Source organism: Carcharodon carcharias, chromosome 6, assembly GCF_017639515.1.
Source record: "Carcharodon carcharias isolate sCarCar2 chromosome 6, sCarCar2.pri, whole genome shotgun sequence".
NCBI classification, from domain to species: domain Eukaryota; kingdom Metazoa; phylum Chordata; class Chondrichthyes; order Lamniformes; family Lamnidae; genus Carcharodon; species Carcharodon carcharias.
Window position 1 is genome coordinate 71,152,901 of NC_054472.1, and position 21,145 is coordinate 71,174,045.

General features: G+C 39.8%; 1 protein-coding gene across 2 annotated transcripts in view; it reads left to right on the forward strand.

The window, feature by feature from the left end:
* LOC121278911 (band 4.1-like protein 3) overlaps positions 1-21,145 on the forward strand; it is a 196,534-nt gene that overhangs the window by 128,421 nt on the left and 46,968 nt on the right. Inside the window, exons 12-14 of one of the 2 annotated variants that reach the window (XM_041189446.1) lie at positions 2,469-2,644; positions 10,754-10,974; positions 18,823-19,395. In XM_041189446.1, the coding sequence (XP_041045380.1) occupies positions 2,469-2,644; positions 10,754-10,974; positions 18,823-19,395 (970 nt within the window). The remainder of the gene's footprint in view (positions 1-2,468; positions 2,645-10,753; positions 10,975-18,822; positions 19,396-21,145) is intronic. The other variant, XM_041189447.1, reaches the window with a different exon arrangement.

Consider the following 21,145-nt stretch of genomic DNA (forward strand, 5'->3'; position numbering starts at 1 on the left):
CTGCAATAAACAACAACATTCTATTTGCCTTAATCACTTACTGTACATCCATTCTAACTTTTTGTGATTCATGTACCTAGATCCCAAGTTTTGCAATCTTTCTCCATTTAAATGGTATACTGCTTTTCTATTCTTCATATCAAAGTGGACAAGTTCACATTTTCCCATGTTATATCCATCTGTCAAATCTTTCCCCACTCACTTAATCTGTCTATGTCCCTTTACAGATTCTCTATCTCTTCTTACTTTCCTACCTATCTTGATGCCATCGGCAAATTTAGCTGCTATACACTCTCCCTTCACCCATGCCATGAATGTAGATAATAAGCAGTCGAGGCCCCAGCACTGATCCCTGTGGAACTCCACTAGTTACAGCTTGCCGACCCAAAAATGACCCATTTATACCTGCTGTCTGCTTCCTGTTAGCTAACCAATCCTTTATCCATGCTAACATGTTACTCCCTACAACATGTAATCTAAAACATTCTATCACTCCAGCACTGGCGTATAATGGCACCAGTGTGCACCATCTGCAAGATACACTGCAACAACTCACCAAGCCTCCTTTGACAGCACCTTCCAAACCCGTGACCGCTAACACCTAGAAGGACATGAGCAGCAGATGCATGGGAACACCATGACCTGCAAGCCCCCTCCCACCCCCCTCCCCCAAAAGCCACACACCAAACTATGTCGCTGTTCCTTCACTGTTTAGGGAGCAAAATCCTGAAATTCCCTCCTCCGAGCATTGCGAGTACACCAGCACCAGATGGACTGCAGCAATTCGAGAAAGCACCTCAACTACCACCACCTCAAAGGCAATTTGGAATGGGCAACAAATGCTGGCTTTACCTTTCCACAAAGGATTTAAAAAAGCCGAGCCAGAAACTGCCTCCTCAGTTAATTCTGTTCTTCTTCCTCTGCCGCTACCTCAGCTACTGACCATGTTACTGGTGATAGGGGCTGTCATGCCCTCATGATGGCAAGGTTGTGCAGGATACAACCATCCACAATGAATCACAACACACACACACACACTTGCAAGTATTGCAGGACTCCTCCAGAAAACAGGCAATGGAAGCATTGCTTGAGCATAGCAGTGGTGGGTTCGATGAAATTTTGTGTGGTGGTTTGGCTCTCACTATACATACATTGAGCCAGGTGGTCAGTGGATAGCCTTTGTAACTGAGCATCCACCCTCAAGTTTGAAGTGATCATTCAAATGCTGATGGCACAGCCATTTGCACAGATTGGAGGCATAAAGACTGCTTTCAGTATTCACCTGTATGACGCGCTGAGCATGGTCAACCACCAGTCCCACATTCCACGAGTGAAACCCTCTGCAGTTATTGTAAAATCCAGAAAGTTAAAGCTTTGAATGCAGAGGGATCTGAGACAGTGGGCTAGCCACTTGTGTCCCCAACCCTCCTGCTCCTGGCTTCCCTGCCCTGACCCTCCTACTCGTCTCTTGCTGCTTCCCACCACCTGCCTTGCTCCTCCCTACCTCCCCCACTCACTGCCCTCTCGGTACTTTGTTCACAGCGAGGGCTGGAGAGAGGGACAGCGAGCGAGGTGGAGAGCAGGAATCGGTTCAAGAGACAGAAGTGGCAAGCGGAAGGGTGCAGAGAGGGAAATGGCAAGTGGGAGGGAGCAGAGAGGGAAGCGATAAGCGGGAGGGATGGGGGAGGGAAGCGGCAGTTCCTTAAAATAAAAGACTGAGCACGTGTAGTGTAACTGTATTAAAACAATAATAGAGGCAGCACTATTTGGGGAACTTGCCTAATTTACAAACCGCACTAAAACATAAATGCACTATTAGAACATGGTTTACACAGGGGATACCTGTATTATAAAAATAATATTTGCAAAGATGAATGATGAAAGAATTCTACTTTAACCTCAGAGCTCGCATTTACTAAGAACCCCAAAATGTCCTGTGATTCCAAACCTCTTTCTTGCAATCTTTCTTTTGAGCTTGTCAATTTGCCTGCCAGGCAGGTGGGAAGTGGAATTTAAAAAAGTGAGATCCTGCCATTAAACTCAGTGGGATCACCATGCCCTCAGGATTTCCGGGTTTCCCCCAGCTGCTGTGCTTCCTCACTCCCTCCCTGCAACTGTCAGGGCCTGTGTCTTTTTCAAATGGTTTGTGACCTATCTGAACACCTAGATTAGGTTAGAGCTTCACTATTTATTCATTTCTAATCTTTGTGTGTCACAGTAAATGAACAGTTTATTATTTAGTGCTGTAGCAGGTGAACACTTTTATAAAATTGCCAAGCAGCATTGGACAGTAGAGAAAGACAAAGGTTTTGATTTCAAACAATCTGCGAATTATAAAGAGTTTTTATTGGATGCATGTTATGACTAGCAATCTTGTACAATGGGAATGACAAAATAATTCAAGTCCAGCACAGCATTTCTCCATTTATAACATTGTTTCCTGTGTAAAATCATTTCTGTCTTTATAGACTCGTGTCTCCTGAGCCACCTCCAAAAAAGTTCCTTACATTGGGCTCAAAATTCCGCTACAGTGGAAGAACACAAGCCCAGACACGGAGAGCCAGTTCTCTTATAGACCGCCCTGCACCATACTTTGAACGCTCTTCCAGCAAACGCTACACCATGTCACGTAGCTTAGATGGAGGTAAGGAAATCAAGGCATCACAGCCTGAAGCAATGTGAAGTGGAGCCCTTGTTCTTTAGAGACATTGCTTGCCTGAATTCTAATTCACTTAGTGTGCAACCTCAATTTGAATTATGGAAAGAGTGTGTGAGGTTCTTTTAAATCCTACTTTATTCTATTGTATGCCAAGTGAGGAATTAATGGATGAAGAAGGTAGACTCTGAAATTACACTGTGATATTAATTTATGAATGCATAACGTATCTGAAAGCCCCCTCTGCTTTTTTTTTCTATTGAGAAAATTGTTAAACCATTTATTTTAAGTGGGCTTGTATCTCCATTAAAATAGTATGGTAATCCCAGAATTTATTACGACAAGTTCTTTCTCGGAACATGTACAATCACAACTTATCCTTATAGAACCAATGACACACAAGACATCCCAAAGTAATTTAAAAAGAAGTAATAAGGAATGAATGTCAAGCTATTTGAATGTCCATCAGAGATGACTGTAGCCTTGGTTGAAAGGTGTGTTTTAATGAAGGTTTTAAAGGGCAACTGGGAAGCCGATTTGCATGGGTTTAGAGAATAAGATTCATACAGTTTTGAAGAGATGTGGCTGAGCTCTGCCACCGAATTATGTATTTAAAAGAAAGGCAGAGGGTACATAAGAGGTTGGCCTTGGAGCGTCGAAGAGAATTGGAATGCAAGCATACCTGGAGGACAACACAGCAAGTGTCAGTCAGTGAGGATGGGAATGATGGACAAATGGGACTTAGTGCAGGGCAAGATTATGGGATGTTGTATTTTGGACAAATTGGATTTTATGGAGGGTGGGCACTGGAGAGTCATTAGGAAAACACTGAAGTAATTAATCTTTTAATCCTATAAACGACAAAATCATGGATAACTATTTTGTTTAGTGCTGGGTGTGAAGCTGAGTTGGGGTAGAGGAGGATAATATTGTGGATGTGGGAGTTGGCTGACTTAGGAAGAGAAGATGTTGGGTTGAACTTAACTTGGGGTTGAACACAATATTAACATTGCAGAGGATTTTGTTGTGACAGCATAAGTGTTATGATGTCATTGGGCTAGGGAATGGACTTGGTCATGGAAACTGAAAACAATGGGGTACGGTTTTATTTTTTAGCTAAGAAAGAGGCAGCATACACATTGTCATAGAACATGTCACTAGTGACCTAGATAAAGGCTGTTTTGTTGCTGTGATATGAGTGGAAATTGATGACTGGTGATTTGATTAGATAATTGCAAGAAAGATTGGTGTAGAGCTGATTGGTGGTGTCACAATTAAGGACCTTTAAAGAGGAAACTAAGGATTTGATGCAACAGTGGATAAGAGGGTATAAGGATTGAGGTTGTTTTTTTTTGAGTAAGATGGTGATGATAGCATTGAAGCAGGTGGGAGACCATTCGATTGGAAAGTAAGTTGTTGATATCGGCTGCCATGGGGATCAGGAGGTGTGTTTGAATAAACAGGATTGGAGTGGGGAAAAGATCGATAGTGCAGGAGGGAATCCTCACTGAAGAGATGAGTTTGGGAAGGGTGAGGGGATGTCAGTGGAGGTGAGGGGAACTACAGGGATTGGGGATGGTTTGCAAAATTGGATGGAGGGGTGAGTTGAGTGCAGATGGGGTGGAAGTTAATGGCTTCCCACGCAGCATTGTGCCTGGACGAGGAGAGACTGGAAAAACGGTCTGAGTAGACAGCTTACCATGGAGAACAGGAACCAGGAGTTGCCTTTGCAACAGGGTGAGTCTGAAATAGAACACAGCTTTGGTAGAGGAGGGTGATACACAGCAGATCTTGGCCAAGCCAATTCAGTTGATGGCCAAGTGAGCATCTCTGAGAGCTGCAGCTCTCTTAACTTTTGAGGGTGTGAAAATCATAACTGGTTGGGAATGATGAGTAGTGGAGATGACAGGGTTGAGAAAACGCAAGCACACAAGAATTAGGAGCAGGAGTAGACAATACAGCCTGTCTAGCTTGCTCTGCCATTCAGTACAATCATTGCTGATCTTGGGCTTCAGCTCTACTTTCCTGTCCACTCCACATATCCCTTGATTCCCTGAGACACCAAAAATCTGTCAACCTCTGCCTTAAATGTATTTGACGATGGATCATCCACAACCCGTTGAATTAGAGTTCCAAAGATTCACAACCCTTTAAATGAAGTAATTTCTCCTCATCGCAGTCCTGATTATCAGCCCTTACCCTGAGACTGTACCCCCATGCTTTAGGCTCCCTGACCAATAGAAACAATCTCTTAGAATCCACCCTATCAAGCCCCTTCAGAATTTGTATATTTCAACAAGAGTAGACAGCTTACCATGGAGAACAGGAACCAGGAGTTGCCTTTGCAACAGGGTGAGTCTGAAATAGAACACAGCTTTGGTAGAGGAGGGTGATACACAGCAGATCTTGGCCAAGCCAATTCAGTTGATGGCCAAGTGAGCATCTTTGAGAGCTGTCTATTCTTCTAAACTCTAGAGAATATAGACCCTGTTTACTCAGCCTCTCATCCCAGGACAGTCCCTCATCCCAAGGACCAATTTAGTGAATTTGCTGTACCACCTCCAAAGCAAGTTTATCCTTGCTTAAAGATGGAGGCCAAAACTGCAAACAGTATTCCAGATGTGGCCTCAACAAAGCCCTATACTAATGTAGCAAGACTCACCAATCCTGTACTCCAATCCCTTTGCAACAAAGGCTAACATGCTATTTGCCTTCCTAATTGCTTGCTGTACCTGCATGCTAACTTATTGCGTTCCTTATACGAGTGCATCCAAGTCTCTCCGAACATCAAAATCTACAAGTTTCACACCTTTAAACATATCCTGCTTTTCTATTCTTATGAGCAAAGTGAATAACTTCACACTTGTCACGTTATACTCCTTCTGCCATCTTGTTGCCCACTCGCTTAACCTGTCTATTTCTTTGCAGTCCCTCTGTGTCCTCCCTGCAGCTTACTTTTCCACCTAGAATTGTATCATCAGCAAACAAGTTACGTTACTCTGTGTCTCCATCTAAGTCATTTGAATGTATTACCCTCTACTCCATGAGTTTTTCTTGTGTATTAACCTTTTGTGTGGCACTTGTCGAATGCCTTTAGGAAATCCAAGTTTATTACACCTACTGGTTTCCCTTTATCTACCCTACTGATTACATCCTCAAAAACTCTAATATAATTGTCTAGGAGAATTTCCCTTTTTTTAAACCATGTTGACTTGTTCTAATTATACTATACTATTCTAAGTACATTATTAAGACTACCTTAAGAATAGATTCGAGCATTTTCCCAACAACTGATGTTAGGCTAACTGGCTCGTACTTCTCTCTCCCTTCTTTATTGAAAAGTGGCGTTACATTTGCCAGCTTCCCATCTGATGGGACCATTAGTGGATTTTTAAAATATTCATTAATGGGATGTGGGTGTCGCTGGCTAGGCCAGTATTGCCCATACCTAATTTGTAGAGAAGGTGGTGGTGAGCTGCCTTCTTTAGCCACTGCTGTCCATGTGTTGTAGGTACACCCAAAGTGCTGTTAGGAAGGGAATTCCAGGATTTTGACCATCAATAGTGAAGCAACAGCGATACACTTCCAAGTCAGGGTGGCTTGGAGGGGAACCTGCAGGTGTTGGTGTGTCCACTGGCCTTGTCCTTCTAGGTGGTAGAGGTCGCGGGTTCGGAAGGTGCTGTCGAAGGAGCCTTGGTGAATTTCTGCCATGCATCTTGTAGATTGTACACACTGTTGCCACTGTGCATCGGTGTTGGAGGGAGTGAATGTTTGCTACTGATGGCCCACAGCACCTCATGGATTCCCAGTTTTGAGTTGCTACATCTATTTGAAATCTGACCCATTTAGCACAATGGAGGGTGTCCTCAATGTAAAGGAGGGATTTCATCTCCACAAGGACTGTGCGGTGGTAACTCCTACCAGTACTGTCATGGGCAGATGCATCTGCGACAGATAGATTGGTGAAGACAAAGTCAAGAAGGTTTTTCCCTCTTATTTCTTCCCTCACTGCCTGCTGAAGACCCAGTTTAGCATCTATGTCCTTTAAGATTCAGCCAGCTCAGTCAGCGGTGCTGCAACCTAGCGACTCTTGATGATGGATGTTGAAGTTCCCCACTGGAGTATATTCTGTGCCTTGCCACCCTCAATGCTCCCTCCAAGTGGTGTTCAACGTGCAGGAGTACTGATTCATCAGCTGAGGGGGTCAGTAGATGGTAACTAACAGGAAGTTTCCTTGTCCATATTTGACTTGATATCATGAAACTTCTTGGGATCCAGTGTCAATGTTGAGTATGCCCAAGGCAATTCCCTCCTGATTATATACCACTGTGCCACCACCTCTGGTGGGTCAGTCCTGCTGGTGGTTAGCTTTTAATTCCAGATTTACTAATTGAGTTCAAATTCGACCAGCTGCCTGGTGGAATTTGAACCCATGCCCCCAAAGCGTTAGCCTGGGCCTCTGGATTACTAGTCCAATGACATTACTATTACGCCACTGCCTCCCTAATCTAAGAAATTTTGGGAAATCATAGCTAGCATGCCCTCTATCTCTGCAGCTAGTTCTTTTAGAACTCGAGTGTGGGCCTTAAGATCCTGAAGATTTATTGGATTTTAGTCCCTTGAGTTTCGCCAGTACTTTTTCTGTTATTAATTGCCTTAATTTCCTCTGTTTTTAGTCAGTCGGCTAGCCTCTATTTCTGGAATACAACTTGTGTTTTTTACCCTGAAGACAGACCCAAAATATTTGTCCAGTTCCTCTGCCATTTCTTCATTCTGCTTGATAATTTATCTTGTCACTCTAAGTGATCAATGTTTACTTCAGCTACTCTCTTTTTGTGTACTTGTAAAAGCTCTTACAAAATCTTTTTATGTTCCTGGCTGGCTTATGCCATACTCTTTTTTTTACATTTTTACTACCTTTTGGGGCCCTTTGCTAGTTTCTAAAACACTCCCAATCATCAGACTTGTGCCATTCTTTGAAACATTATAAGCCTTTTTTAATCTAATACTATCCTTAACTCCCTGCTTAAGCCACAGATGGATCTTTCTTGCTGCGTTTTGGTTTTCAATGGAATGTATTTTTGTTGAACGTTTTGAATTGTTTACATGATTCCCGCTGTTCATTTCCTGCCATAACTTTTAGTCAGTTTACCCAGTCAATCTTGGTCAATTCTCCCTTCTTACTTATGTAATTGACTTTGTTTAAGATTCTTGTTTGTGATTGGAGTATGTCGCTTTCAAATTTAATATAGAATTCAGGGGAATTATGATCACTATTTCTTCGTGGATCTTTTATTATGTCATTACTAATTAACCCTGCCGCATTGCATAATACTACATCTAAGAGGGCTTTATCTCTAGTTGGTTCCACAATGTATTGCTCCAGGAAACTGTCACAAAAACATTCTACAAATTCATCTTCTAGTTCACCCTTGCCAATTTGGTTGTCCCAGTCTAAAAAAAAATTAAAGTCCCCTACAAAATATTACGTTGCCTTTGTTACAAGCTCCAGTGATTTCTTGTTTAATGCTCTGTCCAGTAGTATAACCACTGTTGGCTGGGGGCCTATATACGACTCGCACCAACGTCTCTGACTCTTGCTATCCCTAAGTTCCACACGCACTTTTTCTATGTCATGATCTTCTGAGGCCAGATCTTTTCTCAATAATGTCCTTCTGTCATGTTTTACTATCAGGGCTACCCTTCCTCCTTTATTCTGTCTGTCTTTCCAAAATATTGTGCACCCTGGAATATTTATTTCCCAATCTTGATCACCTTGCAACCATGCCTCTGGAATGGTGGTTAAATCTAAACCATTTACCTCTATTTGTGCCACAAGTTCACCTAGCTTATTGAAGATACTTCGTGCATTCAGATAGAGAACTTTTAATCTCAATTTTTTTTAACTACTATTCCCTGCATTGACAGTATTCACTGATGCACTATGAATGTTAAACTCTCCTTTCCTTCCTGTCCCATTCTGCTTGTCTTTACCCACATTGCTACACTGATTCATTGCCTCGACCTTTCTCTTTGGATTTCTAGAGACAGTGATTGATTTTTCTGGGGAGAAATGGCATCAAAGTTGAACGAAAATGCATTTGTTCAAAGAACTGATAGCAATAGAGGTGTCAAGCCAGGTGGGTTTAGGGGACAATGAGTTAGTAATAGTCATGGAGCTAGGGAAGAGTAACATCTTACGTTCCCTAGAATACCCCAAATTCCGAAGTGATTTCCAAATAACTGGTTACCTTTGGATTTTAAATGTTATATTTGTATCTCCTAGCTGAATACCAAGAACAAGGTTTACTCTTTATGTTCCCGTGCAAAATTTGCTAGCAATAAGCTGCAGCAGGCAAATGGATTTGAGGCACAGATCAGCCACAATCTAATGGAAAGATGAAAGATCATATGGTGCATTCAGTAATTAATGGTTTAGATTTTAGCTTTTAACATAAACTTTCTAGGTGACTCTTTTTCATGAAATGAAGCTGCCAGCTGCAGACAATGACAGTAATAACATAGGTAGAAATGTCACCACAATTGTTTTCACGTCAGTGAGCCCCTTTTTCGAAGTCTACTACTTGCTTGTTTTATGATTTGCTTCTGACCCAGCAGTGATCTACACTAAGATGAGATGAATTTTCCTCAACATGTGTTTTAATATTTTGGATTAATCATGACCTGAATTCACCCTCAGACTCTTGCAGTGTTTGAACTTGTTTTTTGGGATGTGCACAACACACAGCCCAGACTCATTACTGTAGTTTTCTAAATGAAGCTGTTTTAAATGTTAGTCTCGAAAGGTACATAAGTATACAGGATGGTTTCATCTATTAGATTTATCCCAGGGTATGAATGTTGCAGTTAATATGGAAGTTATAGAGAACGTAAATGGCTGTTAGTATGGTTCCTTAAAACAATCCTGACTTTGAAATGGGTTAACCGTCCCATATGATTGAACTATGATTGAACTAACAAAACATGGTTATACTAGGAGGTGGTAAACTTCAATTTACTAATTTTCGGATATTTTCAACAATAAATATGTTTTACTAAAACAAATACCGATTCCATATTACTGAGAATGTCTGGATTTCGTGGATCATAGGCATTTTGCCTACACTAACTAAAGTAAGCTTTGACCTGCTAAAAATGAACTTTGGAATTAACGGTTTGTTGTGAATGAGGTATTTAAGTCTTGGGGAATTAGTAGCGCAAATTTAAATCTCAGTGGTCCTCCCCCGAAATGGAAGCGAGTAAAAATGGTGATGATATAAAGTAATCAAACTGTTGTGCGCGAGGGAATTAGCAGTTTGTTTGAATTTCTATGGAGCTAACTTAGCCAGAAAGATGACGAAGTCTCATTTATATACACAAACTTTCTATCTCACTTCTTGCAGTTATGATGCCTGAGTTGGTGCGGCTTCAAGGAAATTTTTGACTTAGTTGTTTTTAATCAAATTCATATCATTTGGTTCAAACTGAGCTAACTAGACTACAGACTTTGTCCCCTTTATTACATCAAATGTACAACTCAGAAACAGGCCATTCAGGCCAACAGGTCTATGTCTGCGTTTATATGCAGCACACAAGTTTCCTTCTATCTTTCTTCATTTCATCCTGTCAACACATCCTTCTAATTGTTTCTTCTTCGTATATTTATCTAGTGTCCCCATACGTTTCTCTTTGCTGGTCTTGGTTTTAATTGACTTTAGCAAAATATCTTAAATAATTTCCCCTACACAGGTATAACTCCTCACGTTACAAGCATGAATCAGTCCTCAATCTTAAATTTCTGCTTCAATTTCCTTCTGTCACCCCTTCATCTCCTGAAGACACCAGCTCACTCTGAATGCACAATTCCTCTGCCATTTTACCACTGTGAATCGGGAGAGTAATTGCACTTAAATGCCTGAGGTACATTGAGTACTTTCCAGCAGAGTCACTCAAGTTTGGGAAGGAACTATGGCTAGTTTCCCTCCTCTCTTACCTAGAAACCCTGAGGTCAAACATAGCAACTTTTAATGCCTCACAGCTAAGGCCAGTTGACTCAGTAGCACAGACTGATGAGTTCTGTTCTGTTTTTTTTTGAAGCGTCTGTAACTGAGAACCATGAGATGCTCATAAAGGACTCCATTTCAGCTTCTGAAGTAGCCACTGGTCATTATGGTGCGGCCAAGAGCCTAGTCTCAACTAATCTAATAACTACAGTGACGCCAGAGAAGAAGGCAGAAGAGGAGAAAGCAGAGGAAGAGGAGAAAAAAGCAAAGATTGATGTTACTCCATCACTCACACCGGTCAAGCATGAAATAAAGGTAGTGTGCTCTGGGGCATGAAAAATGTACCGTCAACAAAATAAGCAGATGACACACCTGAAAGCCAAGAGAAGCAGGCCATTGTTGGAAATTATGATAGTTTGATATGAAACCAGTTTTACTGCAAAGTAAGAAGCATGTTAATGCTTAGAAGTAAAAGATATTGGTGTGAAAATAGTTGCTAGCGATGTTGCTATACACCATTTTAGATGAGTTGACGCTTTAGCTAAAATAATGAAATGAGGGATCTGATATGAGCATAGTAAACATTAATACAATAAAATCAATTGCCTTAATTTGTTTGTCCATGGTTTGTTGATACAATATATTAAAAAATACACTTCCTTTGTTTCAATAAGATCACATTACTAAAATGCTTGCATTTCTAAAAATGGGTTTGATAATCCCATGCTATTTTTTTGTTTTACTCATAGTTTGAGTTTGTCCTGTTTGAATTAGTGGCTGAAAGGAAGCATCTTAAGAAGGCTGATACTAAAGCCCAAGTCTTGTTGCAACATTTGTTATAGCTTTAAAAGGGCAAATAGAAGTTTGAACATTTTCAGCAAAATGTTTTGATCAGTCTGTGGGGCACTGCATCTTCTTTGTTGTTAAGTCATCTTTATCAACAAACATACATTTAAGACATTTAGGACTACTTAAACTTTGGACCTTATCTTGGGTACCATTTGAACATTTATTGCCAAAGCTTCAAGTTAGTTTTAACTATCACTGCAAGAGGGGTGTGTTTGGGGTGGGGCGATGATTGGAAACCTCTCAGAATTTTACTGGTACTTTTAATTTTTGCAGATTTGCAGTTACCCATTCTTCATGATGGGGCTGTTACTTCCTTCAGTTTATTGGAGTACAGCATTTGTAATCTCAGATATTTTAGAAATCTTATCTTTACAGGTCACAAACAACCACTTAGTGTGGTACATTTAGGCACCACAGAATGATGTTTTGGCTGATCATTTCTGAAGAATGACACTGGGAAACACCTGGAAATAGATCATCAATAAGATTTCTTCTGGGGAGTGATAAGGGCATAAGACCGAGAAAATAACCTCATTTTTTAAAGTTTTGCTTTGTAAAGTTAAGGCCTTATGATCCATCCAGATAGTTGTTTATAACCTAGACAGGGTAAATGAAAGCCTCAGTGGTACCTGTAAGTTCCTAGATTAATTGAAATTGGACAGCCTCAGTCCAATTTCTAGTCAGAATTGAATGACGCCACAAAACTGATACAGTTTGACACACATTTGCATGTTATTTCTGATACTGTAGGATGGGCTGGAGAAATTTTAAAAAGCTATACAGGTATAGTAAGGAAGTGGAGTTAAAAGACCTTCATTATGCATTAAAATGTGCTATACCTGACCTAGAAGTATTTGGGTCTCAAAATGGAGTATCTAAATTGCTTGATCTAGTGACAGAAGTGAGATAGATGCTTCACAGTGGTATTAAGAGTCCACTGCATGAAGTGGAGGAGCAAAGGGTTCTGGGAGGCTAGAGTTGTTTGCAGAAACATAATATTTCAACCAAAAGTGTCAAAATATCTTTTAAAAAGTAGCTCTGAAGGGGGGATAAGAGTGAAGTTACACTTCTTTTCAGTTCAGTGATGTTGTATACCTCATCCTTGACTGTTCCATGTAAAACAAAACATTGTGCATGAATGTTCTGAAAATGTTGAAAGAACAATATATGTCTATTTGCCCTGGCCATTCTGCACCCAAATTATTTTATTGTAGGCTAAGTCTTGATGAAGAATAAGATTGTATATCTCCAGTTATTTATTTACTGTGTGCTGTTATTGAAGAGAGACTGTTTCTTTTCAATAACCTTGAGTTTGTTGACATTTCCTTCAATTCATGGAAATTTTAACAAATGGAACTTACTTCAAATCATAGAAGGGATTTCTATAATTTTGTCACACACCATCACTTTGTCTTGAAGTATTTGAGTAAACACCAGATCACTGCAATGTTTCCATAGTAATTAGAATTCTGCAGAATGTAATGTAAAGAAACTGATTTGTTGAAAGAAATATTCGTTAAAGCTTGGCTTTTATTAATGTGAGGATTGTATTTCAGATCCTGAGACAAATTATTCTCTTTTGTATTTAGACATAAATAATCATTGGGGTGGCAAGCATAGAGGAAAATAGGGGTTGTAGGATTGCATGCCCATAATGAAACCTGCCCAATTTTCAGTCCACTTTTAATAGTCTATAGTGGTGAAATTCATCCTGGGCAAGAGTGCAAAATGATTGATATTGCATTGACAACCATTTTACACTCTACCAAATTTTCTTTTTCCAAATCAGATGGAGAGGAAAATGAGCTGTCAGTGTGCTATCCACCATTTTGCTTTGCCTGCTGAAGGCAGTTTTCACCCTCGTGTGTCTCTGTGCATAGGTCTGTAATTAAGAACCACAGAAATTTCTCTTCTATGGATGAAGCTTGATTATAAATAAATTAGCAAGTTCAGAATCCTGAAGTCACTGCATTTAATCATGACCTTAGTTCAAAAACTTCTTCCTCCTTCTTGTCGCCCCCTCAATTGCTTTTATTAAATCCAATTATTCAACCTGCATATGCTTTAGAAGATAGATCATAAAGCCTGCAGGTGTTACCATAGAACAGGGGTCGGCAATTTACAGCACACATGGTTTTGAGTGGCACTCACATTGCTAGTCCAATTAACAGCACAAAAGTTCTAAAGAAAAGATACTTTGTCATTTACTTATCCTGAGAAGGTATGTTACATCGATAAAAAGTATATAGAATTTAAATAATAAACGTTTATGTTTTATTCATTAATGGGATATTTTAAAGTCCTCATTTGCTGCTTTCATCAGTATCACATAATGCAGAATAACGTACTGCGTTTGACATTATACGTGCTGTCTGTTGTGACTTTTTTCACTTAAATTGAGGGATACAATTGACAAAATGTCAGCTCTTAAGAAAGGAAGGAAATGCGAGGGAAAGGGTCACACTGACCTGGTAAAACCTGCATCTTAATTTAATTTTAAATGAAACTTCTTAAGCATTTTAAAAACATTATTTACTTTACATAAAAGAATAGTTTAATTACATATAGAGACCTTATAAATGTTAAAATGATTTAGTTGCACTCGAAACCTTAGAGTGAATAAACGAAGACTTAGCATGTCACTTCTGAAAGGTTACTGACCCCTTCCATAGAAGAACTGTATACAACTCAATGGCTGACCCAACAAAAGGCACAATTTAGGAAGAATGGATTCTCCTGTCCCTATATGGCTTGACTGACACTGACAAACATGTATGCAAAGGGAAGTTCGGGTATAAATCTGTCAGTTGTGATCTAGAGCTGGATAATATTAACTCAGAGGTGTTGGATGTGGAAGAAGGGGAAAGTGGTGATTGTGTGATGTTGCTTTGGATTAGGGAACCAGAAAGAATGGATTTTCCAAAGGGTCTGTCAAATTTAATGGCAGGACTTGATAAGAATTTTGATCTCTTTCCCAACTGTAGCCAACCTGATTGAGCGGCTGGCTGACTATTGAGTGCGCATGCCTTGGCACTAGGCCTGGCTGGGAAGCAGAAAGGAGCCAAGGAAAATCAAAGAGGCTGAGGGGAGGAAGCTAGAGTCTTGAGCAGCAGATGATGGAGCAAGGCAACATTGGGGAGCCTGGGGTCAGAAGAAATTGGAGTCCCAAGTACAGACCTGAAACCTCATGGAAGAGATTGGAAGGGCTGGTGGCGGGGGAGATCAGAGTCCTTATGCAGTAAATTGGAGGGTCAGGAGGTCTGATCATGGTAGGTCGGCAAAGCAGATATACTGGATCCAGTAGGTAAGTAGAAAAGGCACTTACCTCATGAATCCAGCAGTTTTAACCTCTCTTTAATCAAGGTTTCCCAAGGCCTAGAAAACACAGTCAGGGTTAAATTTAAAATGGTGGTTAAATATGAGTCATGCAGCTTCACTATAATATTTAAATGACCAATCTGGTCCCATGTCCCCAGCTCCATTTCAACTGGAACTGATATTGGGGTCGAGATTCAGGTTTTTGGTTTTTTTAGCACCGCACTGTGACCCAAATCCATCAGTTTTTGGCATTAAAACTCCCCCTTAATATTTCAAAGTTGAAACCTTTCTTGAGTTGTGGTTTCTGTATTTAATTTCCTTTTGAATCATAAATGTAAAAGTCAGGATCCATTCTTAATGACTGAAAATGACCCATTATAGCATAAAATGTGAGGTTGCCCATTTCGGCAGGAAGGATGGAAAAGCAGAATATTATTTAAATGGAGCAAGACTGCAGAATGCTGCAGTACAGGGAGATCTGGGCATCCTTGTTTATGAATCTCAAAAATTCTAGTAAGTAATTAGGAAGGCAAATGGAATGATGGCCTTTATTGCAAGGGGGATATAGTATAAAAGTAAGAAGTTTTGCTCCAACAATACAGTGCATTGGTGAGACTGCACCTGGACTACTGTGTACAGTTTTGGCTTCCTTACCTGAGGAGGGATACACTTGCATTGGAAGCAGTTCCGAGAAGGTTCACTAAGCTGATTCCTGGGATGAAGGGCTGTTGTATGAGGAAAGGTAAACAGGCTGGGCCTATACTCATCTGGGTTTAGAAGAATTAGAAGTGATCTTATTGATTTTCCAGTGGCCTGACTGGGTTGATGCTGAGAGGGCACAATTTAAAAATAAGGATTATCCCATTTAAGTTGGAGATGCAAAGGAATTTCTTCCCTGACAGTCATTAGTCTTTGTTATTCTCTTCCACAACAAGCAGTGGAGGCTGGGTCATTGAATATATTCTAGGGTGAGTCAGACATTTTAAATCAACAAGGGTGTTAAGGGCTATGGGGGACAGACAGGAAAGTGGCATTAAGGCCACAATCAGATCATATTAAATGGCGGAGCAGGCTCAATGAGTCAAATGATCTACTCCAGCTCCTATTTCTTATGATCTTATTAGATGTCATTAGATTGGCAACAGAGAATACTAATTAAAGTATCAGCAAAGCAACTGACCTTTCTATCAATTGGCATGAATGCACTTATCATTTGATGTAGTATAAAACAAGCTATGCTTCACTGTACACTTTCTAGGTTCACTCAGTATGCATGTAATCAAAGTCCCAAAATGAGTTCAAATACTTTATCCTGTCTGAGAAGTTCAGCTGAAAACTTATGCTCAGATTAAAGCTGAAATAATTTATAATTCCTGAGCTCTGATAGTACTCAACTTTTAACTAATTTTATCAATAATCCATTGGCTGTGCAGTGTAATATTTTATTTTTGCTTTTTAAAGCAGAAACTACTTCTGCGTGAAGGCTGACTTGATCAGGTTAATATTTTTCATTTGTCCATATTATATGATTTCTGGAAGGATGTTACAAGATTTTTCCTGTAATTTTTGTGCCTTCCATATATCCCAAAAATTGTACAGATAAAAATTCATTTCAGCAGATTGTTATTGTTTTTGAAAGAGAGGCCATTACTTTTTTCCCTCTGTAGCCTTCCATGCTAAACAACAAACCTTTCCAGAGGGGATGGTCAATTGTGTCGCTCACAGTTTCCTCTCAGTGCAGCTCTGCAATCAGATGGACGGTTCTAGCAGAAGCCTGGAGCAAATCCCCCTACAAATTTGTTCACTTATTCTGTTTAGAAATGAGCTAGCCCTCTTCTCTTGGTTATTCTAACAGTGGTTTGACAAGACTAGGAATATACCACATCACAAATTGTGAGCGCAAAAATGTACTGTGCTGCAACTCATCTCTTATAGCACCACTGTTTAGCTTTGAATAGACTAGCTAACAGGTCTGTTAATAAACTTCTGATTTCTGCAGTACTAGTGTCATCTGCTAAATGAAATTATGTAAAACGTCTTGAACAGTTAGGAGAGATTCAGATACATCAGAGGGATTCTTGCATTTAATTGAGGTTAGAAATCCACTATGTAGGCCAACCAAAAAAGGGATATTATCTCTCTTTATTGTTTTATCAGATTTTAAAACGGTTTTAGTTTAATGAGAGAGCGACGTGATTTATGGATACCCAGGGGTTGGAATTTCTTTGGCCATGAAGCTTTTCTTTAGAATATAGTAACACTGAGAAAGCAGCGCTTAAGTATTTATTGTCCATCCCAAGTTGCAGAGAAAACACTGAACTACTGCCTTGAACTACAGTAGTGATGGTGCTTCCAAATTGGCATTATAAAGAAAATTCTTTGATTTTTAATCCAGTGTAGTGAAAAAGAAATGGCGATTTTATGCCCAAATCAGGGTGGTGCATGACTTAGAGAGGACCACGGAGACTGGTGTTCCCAAGAGATATTACTTTCCCGTCTTTGGTGCTAAATATGATGTTTAACATAGAAACTGTTTAACATGTTCATGTTAAATTTATTTGCCCACTATTTTAACACTATTAGGCCTGATTTTAACTCCAGGTCAGTTTTGGACAGATGGATAACAAGAGTTGGAAACTCGTGCACGAATCTAGAAATTTTAACTCCCAGGCCTGATTTTAAATTGTGCGAGTTGATTTCCATCCACTCTGGGTAAAGAGTGATGAAAAATCTCTCAACTCTGAGGCTGTTCGACAGCACATAAAGGGCATGTTCAGCTGCCAGGGTCATCCTGCAGATCCCATCACCTCCTGGCGGGTAAATTACTGGGGCAATTTTAATTACTCACCTGCCCATTATTTTAAATGGGTTAAAGCCTTTGTTAAGATAGTGGATAGAATAATTTTATGTGAACACGTTAAGCCACAGTTACTAATGGTATGATTTCACCCCTGACAGAATGTAAAACCTTTTTCTTTGTAAATTATTCATCATATATCCCAAGAATCAAACAAACTGATGTAAAACATGATGACAGTAAGCAGTTACCACCGCCTAAGAAAAATATTGACTGTTCTTACTGCATTTGTGTTGATAAAATTAAACTGTGCTGTAATAGGAAAAAAAGTTTTCTTTTACACTTTTCAAATTTTCAGAGTTTCCATTAACTTGTGGTTCTGAGTCAAAAGGCACTTGAAATTTGACAATGGCTCCCTAGGATTTTTCCATTTTCTGCATTCCATATTTCCAAGTAATGTTTGCCAAGTAACAGCATTGTATTTTAAATTCCCCCATTGTATCCTGCAAACTCTTGTACACTCCCAATGCTCTGCTGTTGACATCTGCAATTGCCAGTAGGTCTGCCTGCATGAACTAGTCTTGTACTAAAATGTTTGGGTACAAGAGATATAACTAATTCTATTAGCATTGGAATGGGACCAGCAAGGAAACTATCACTGTTAGTTGGATAACTAAGAGAAAAAGAAACAGACCAACAAGATGAAGCACAAAGAGGAATTAGAAAATAAAATGGCATCATATAAATCAAAGTGCAAATAAGCAAGTTCAGGATTAATTGTGAAGTAAACAAGTAAAATGAAGAAATGCACAACAAAAGAAAAAAAAACAGGGTAAATGGTTAGATAGAAAGATTTAATAAAAATGAAAACGTGATTAAATGAAGGCAGCAAATAGAAAACTTAATTCTATATAACATCTGTGGGAGAAAAACTGATACTCTTTAAAAAGCATTTAAACAAATTACAGGAATTCAAATTATATTTGCGCAAAATTGTTGCGGGACCTCCTGCAATTTAGCATTTCCAAATCCCAAACTGCTAAATATTTCTGGTTAGCAGAAGCTCTGAAATTTTGGAAGAACAAATACTATGGGATGCATTAACTAATAATTTTCTTTTTTTTTTGTCTTTTTTTAATGTTCCTGCTCATTTCTGTGGCTCCTGCATCTTCTGTGATTTCATTTTTGTTCCACCATAGACCTCATTCTTTGGCACAGATTCATTTTGCTCTTCCTCTTGCTCTCTGCCTTTGCACTGTGACTCTCCTGTGTCATCAATGAGTGTTCATAGGAGATGTACAGAGAATGTTTCAAAATCAGCTAGTTGTCTTAAGGCTGAAGACCCCAGAAGTACTTCTCATCCATTATTGGACTATGATTCTTCAAACTATGTTGATAAAAAAGCAATGGGATTTAAAAGGGACCAAGATCTAGGGCCTAAATCTAGGAAAGGAGGAACCTTGTTTTCGTTCTCCTTGCATCTCCCAGCATCATTCTCTTTGCTAGATGATGATGGCTACCTTACCTTCCCTAGCTTCTCTGATGCCAGTTTCTTACCTGAAAGTTTCCAACGTTATCTGCCCATTCAATCCCCATCACTTGTCCCCTGTTTTCTTTTCATTTTCTTCTTCCTGCTCTCAGCCTCTTTCTCTGTACCTTTGGCTCTCACTCTCTCCTTCCCTCTTGCTATATGCCTGTGCTACCTGGAGCCCAGGGCAGCCTCCTTGAGTGCCTCAGTTGACAATGACCTGAGTGACAGTTCAGAGGAAGAGGTGTGTACCTCAGCCTAGAACACAGTTCTTTGTGTTCAGTGCTTGGGTGTCCTGCGCAATGTACAATGCTGCAATAGTAATCTTATTTTCAGAATCTCATTACTGTTTTTCCTTGTTAAAGTTATGTTTCAATGAGACATAACTGTAACTTGACTCATCAGATTAGACAAAAAGTTTTTGTACTCGCAGAAGGAAAAAAGTCTCTGGAAAACAGGTCTGTTCTTCTCAACTATGAAAACTGTTCAGCAATAATAGTGGAAAAATATGAGGTAATTGGCGTGTGGTATATAGTTCTTGCTCTGATATGGATGTAAATTCCTAAATTGAATGAGGTCATTCAAATGGGCCATGCTGGCATTTCCCTAGGAGCTGGAGCCAGTTGATAGGTCAATCAGTTTAGTTTCTCTGGTGTGAGACAGCCAGAACCTCATTAGTATTACAGTAGACCATTTGTTCTTCAATGAACCTTGTTCTGCTCAGTGAATGGCTCAATATGAGTAGAAATACCAAACATCAAGGGCCTGATTAATCACCTTTTAAAGACCAAAATGCATTATTTTATATTTGATAATGCAATTTCTTTAAAATCAGTTTTTATCTCACTTATATGCCTAAACTCATATTGAAATATCCTGTCTGTTGTTTGTGACCTTCTATTTAATATAGAATTTGAGGTTACTGTGGTCCCTTGTGAATACTGCGCCAGGAATTGTCAGCATGAATTACTCTAGATGTGACCTTATTCAGTTTTCTGTCTTGACATATTCTAGTATAGAAAGATAAAATGAAAGTAGTATTTTTGATAAACAATTAAGTTCTGCTTTGGAAGTAGCTAAATGAAGTAGGCAGAATATATCGTGTAATTTTGCAGGCGCTAAAACAGATTCAGGGGTATAGACTAGGTTAACGTCACTATAGACTCAGACTGAAAACTTGGTGTCTAATCTCAAATCATCCTCCAGAGTAGGAGTTCTCAACCTTGTTGCTTCTGAGACGACCCCCCACCCCCTTTCCATGTTGTAAAAATTCCACAGACCCTCTGTAGCATGACACAACTTTGTATTTAGTGGCTCCTGCCATGTGGCAAAACTCAGCAGCAGATTTGTGCACAGTAGGATCCCACAATAGAAAATAAGATGGATCACCTTACATAATGTTTACCTAAACTCCAGGTGCACTTCCCAATATAAAAAAGTCAGCTTTCATTTCCATCCACACCCTATATGAGTGATGCCCCTGGATTGGACCCAGAACTTGCAGCAGCAGCGAGGCAGTTTGATCAGCTGCCCATGCCATGCATGGCTCTGGTAGCAGCCGCCATGGATAGGCAGCAGTCAGCCGCAAAACGACTAGAAGGTGGAGTCAGCTGAGCAATCACTAACATTATTTGGTAAATTTTCGGCCTATTAGGCAAATAAACGGAGATCAAATCTCACTAACCTGTTGCTCTACTTACCCGATTTAAAAATGGCGGGCAGGAGAGCATGCACACGCAACCTGGTGGGAAAAGAAACCACTGCCAAATGTCACTAACAGATCAGGGGAAAGTGAGGAAGTGGAGTCTCTTTTGGTCCCCTCCAACATCATTGTTGGCAGCAGCACCACATCGATCCAACCTGACACCTGTGGGCTGAATTGGAGTGGGTTTAAAACATAGCCTGTTTCGAGGCCTCACTCTTAGTAATAAATAGGATACCACTGACATCAGTAGCAATCAGTTTTGCTTTCTTTGTTTATTTGTTTTGCAGAA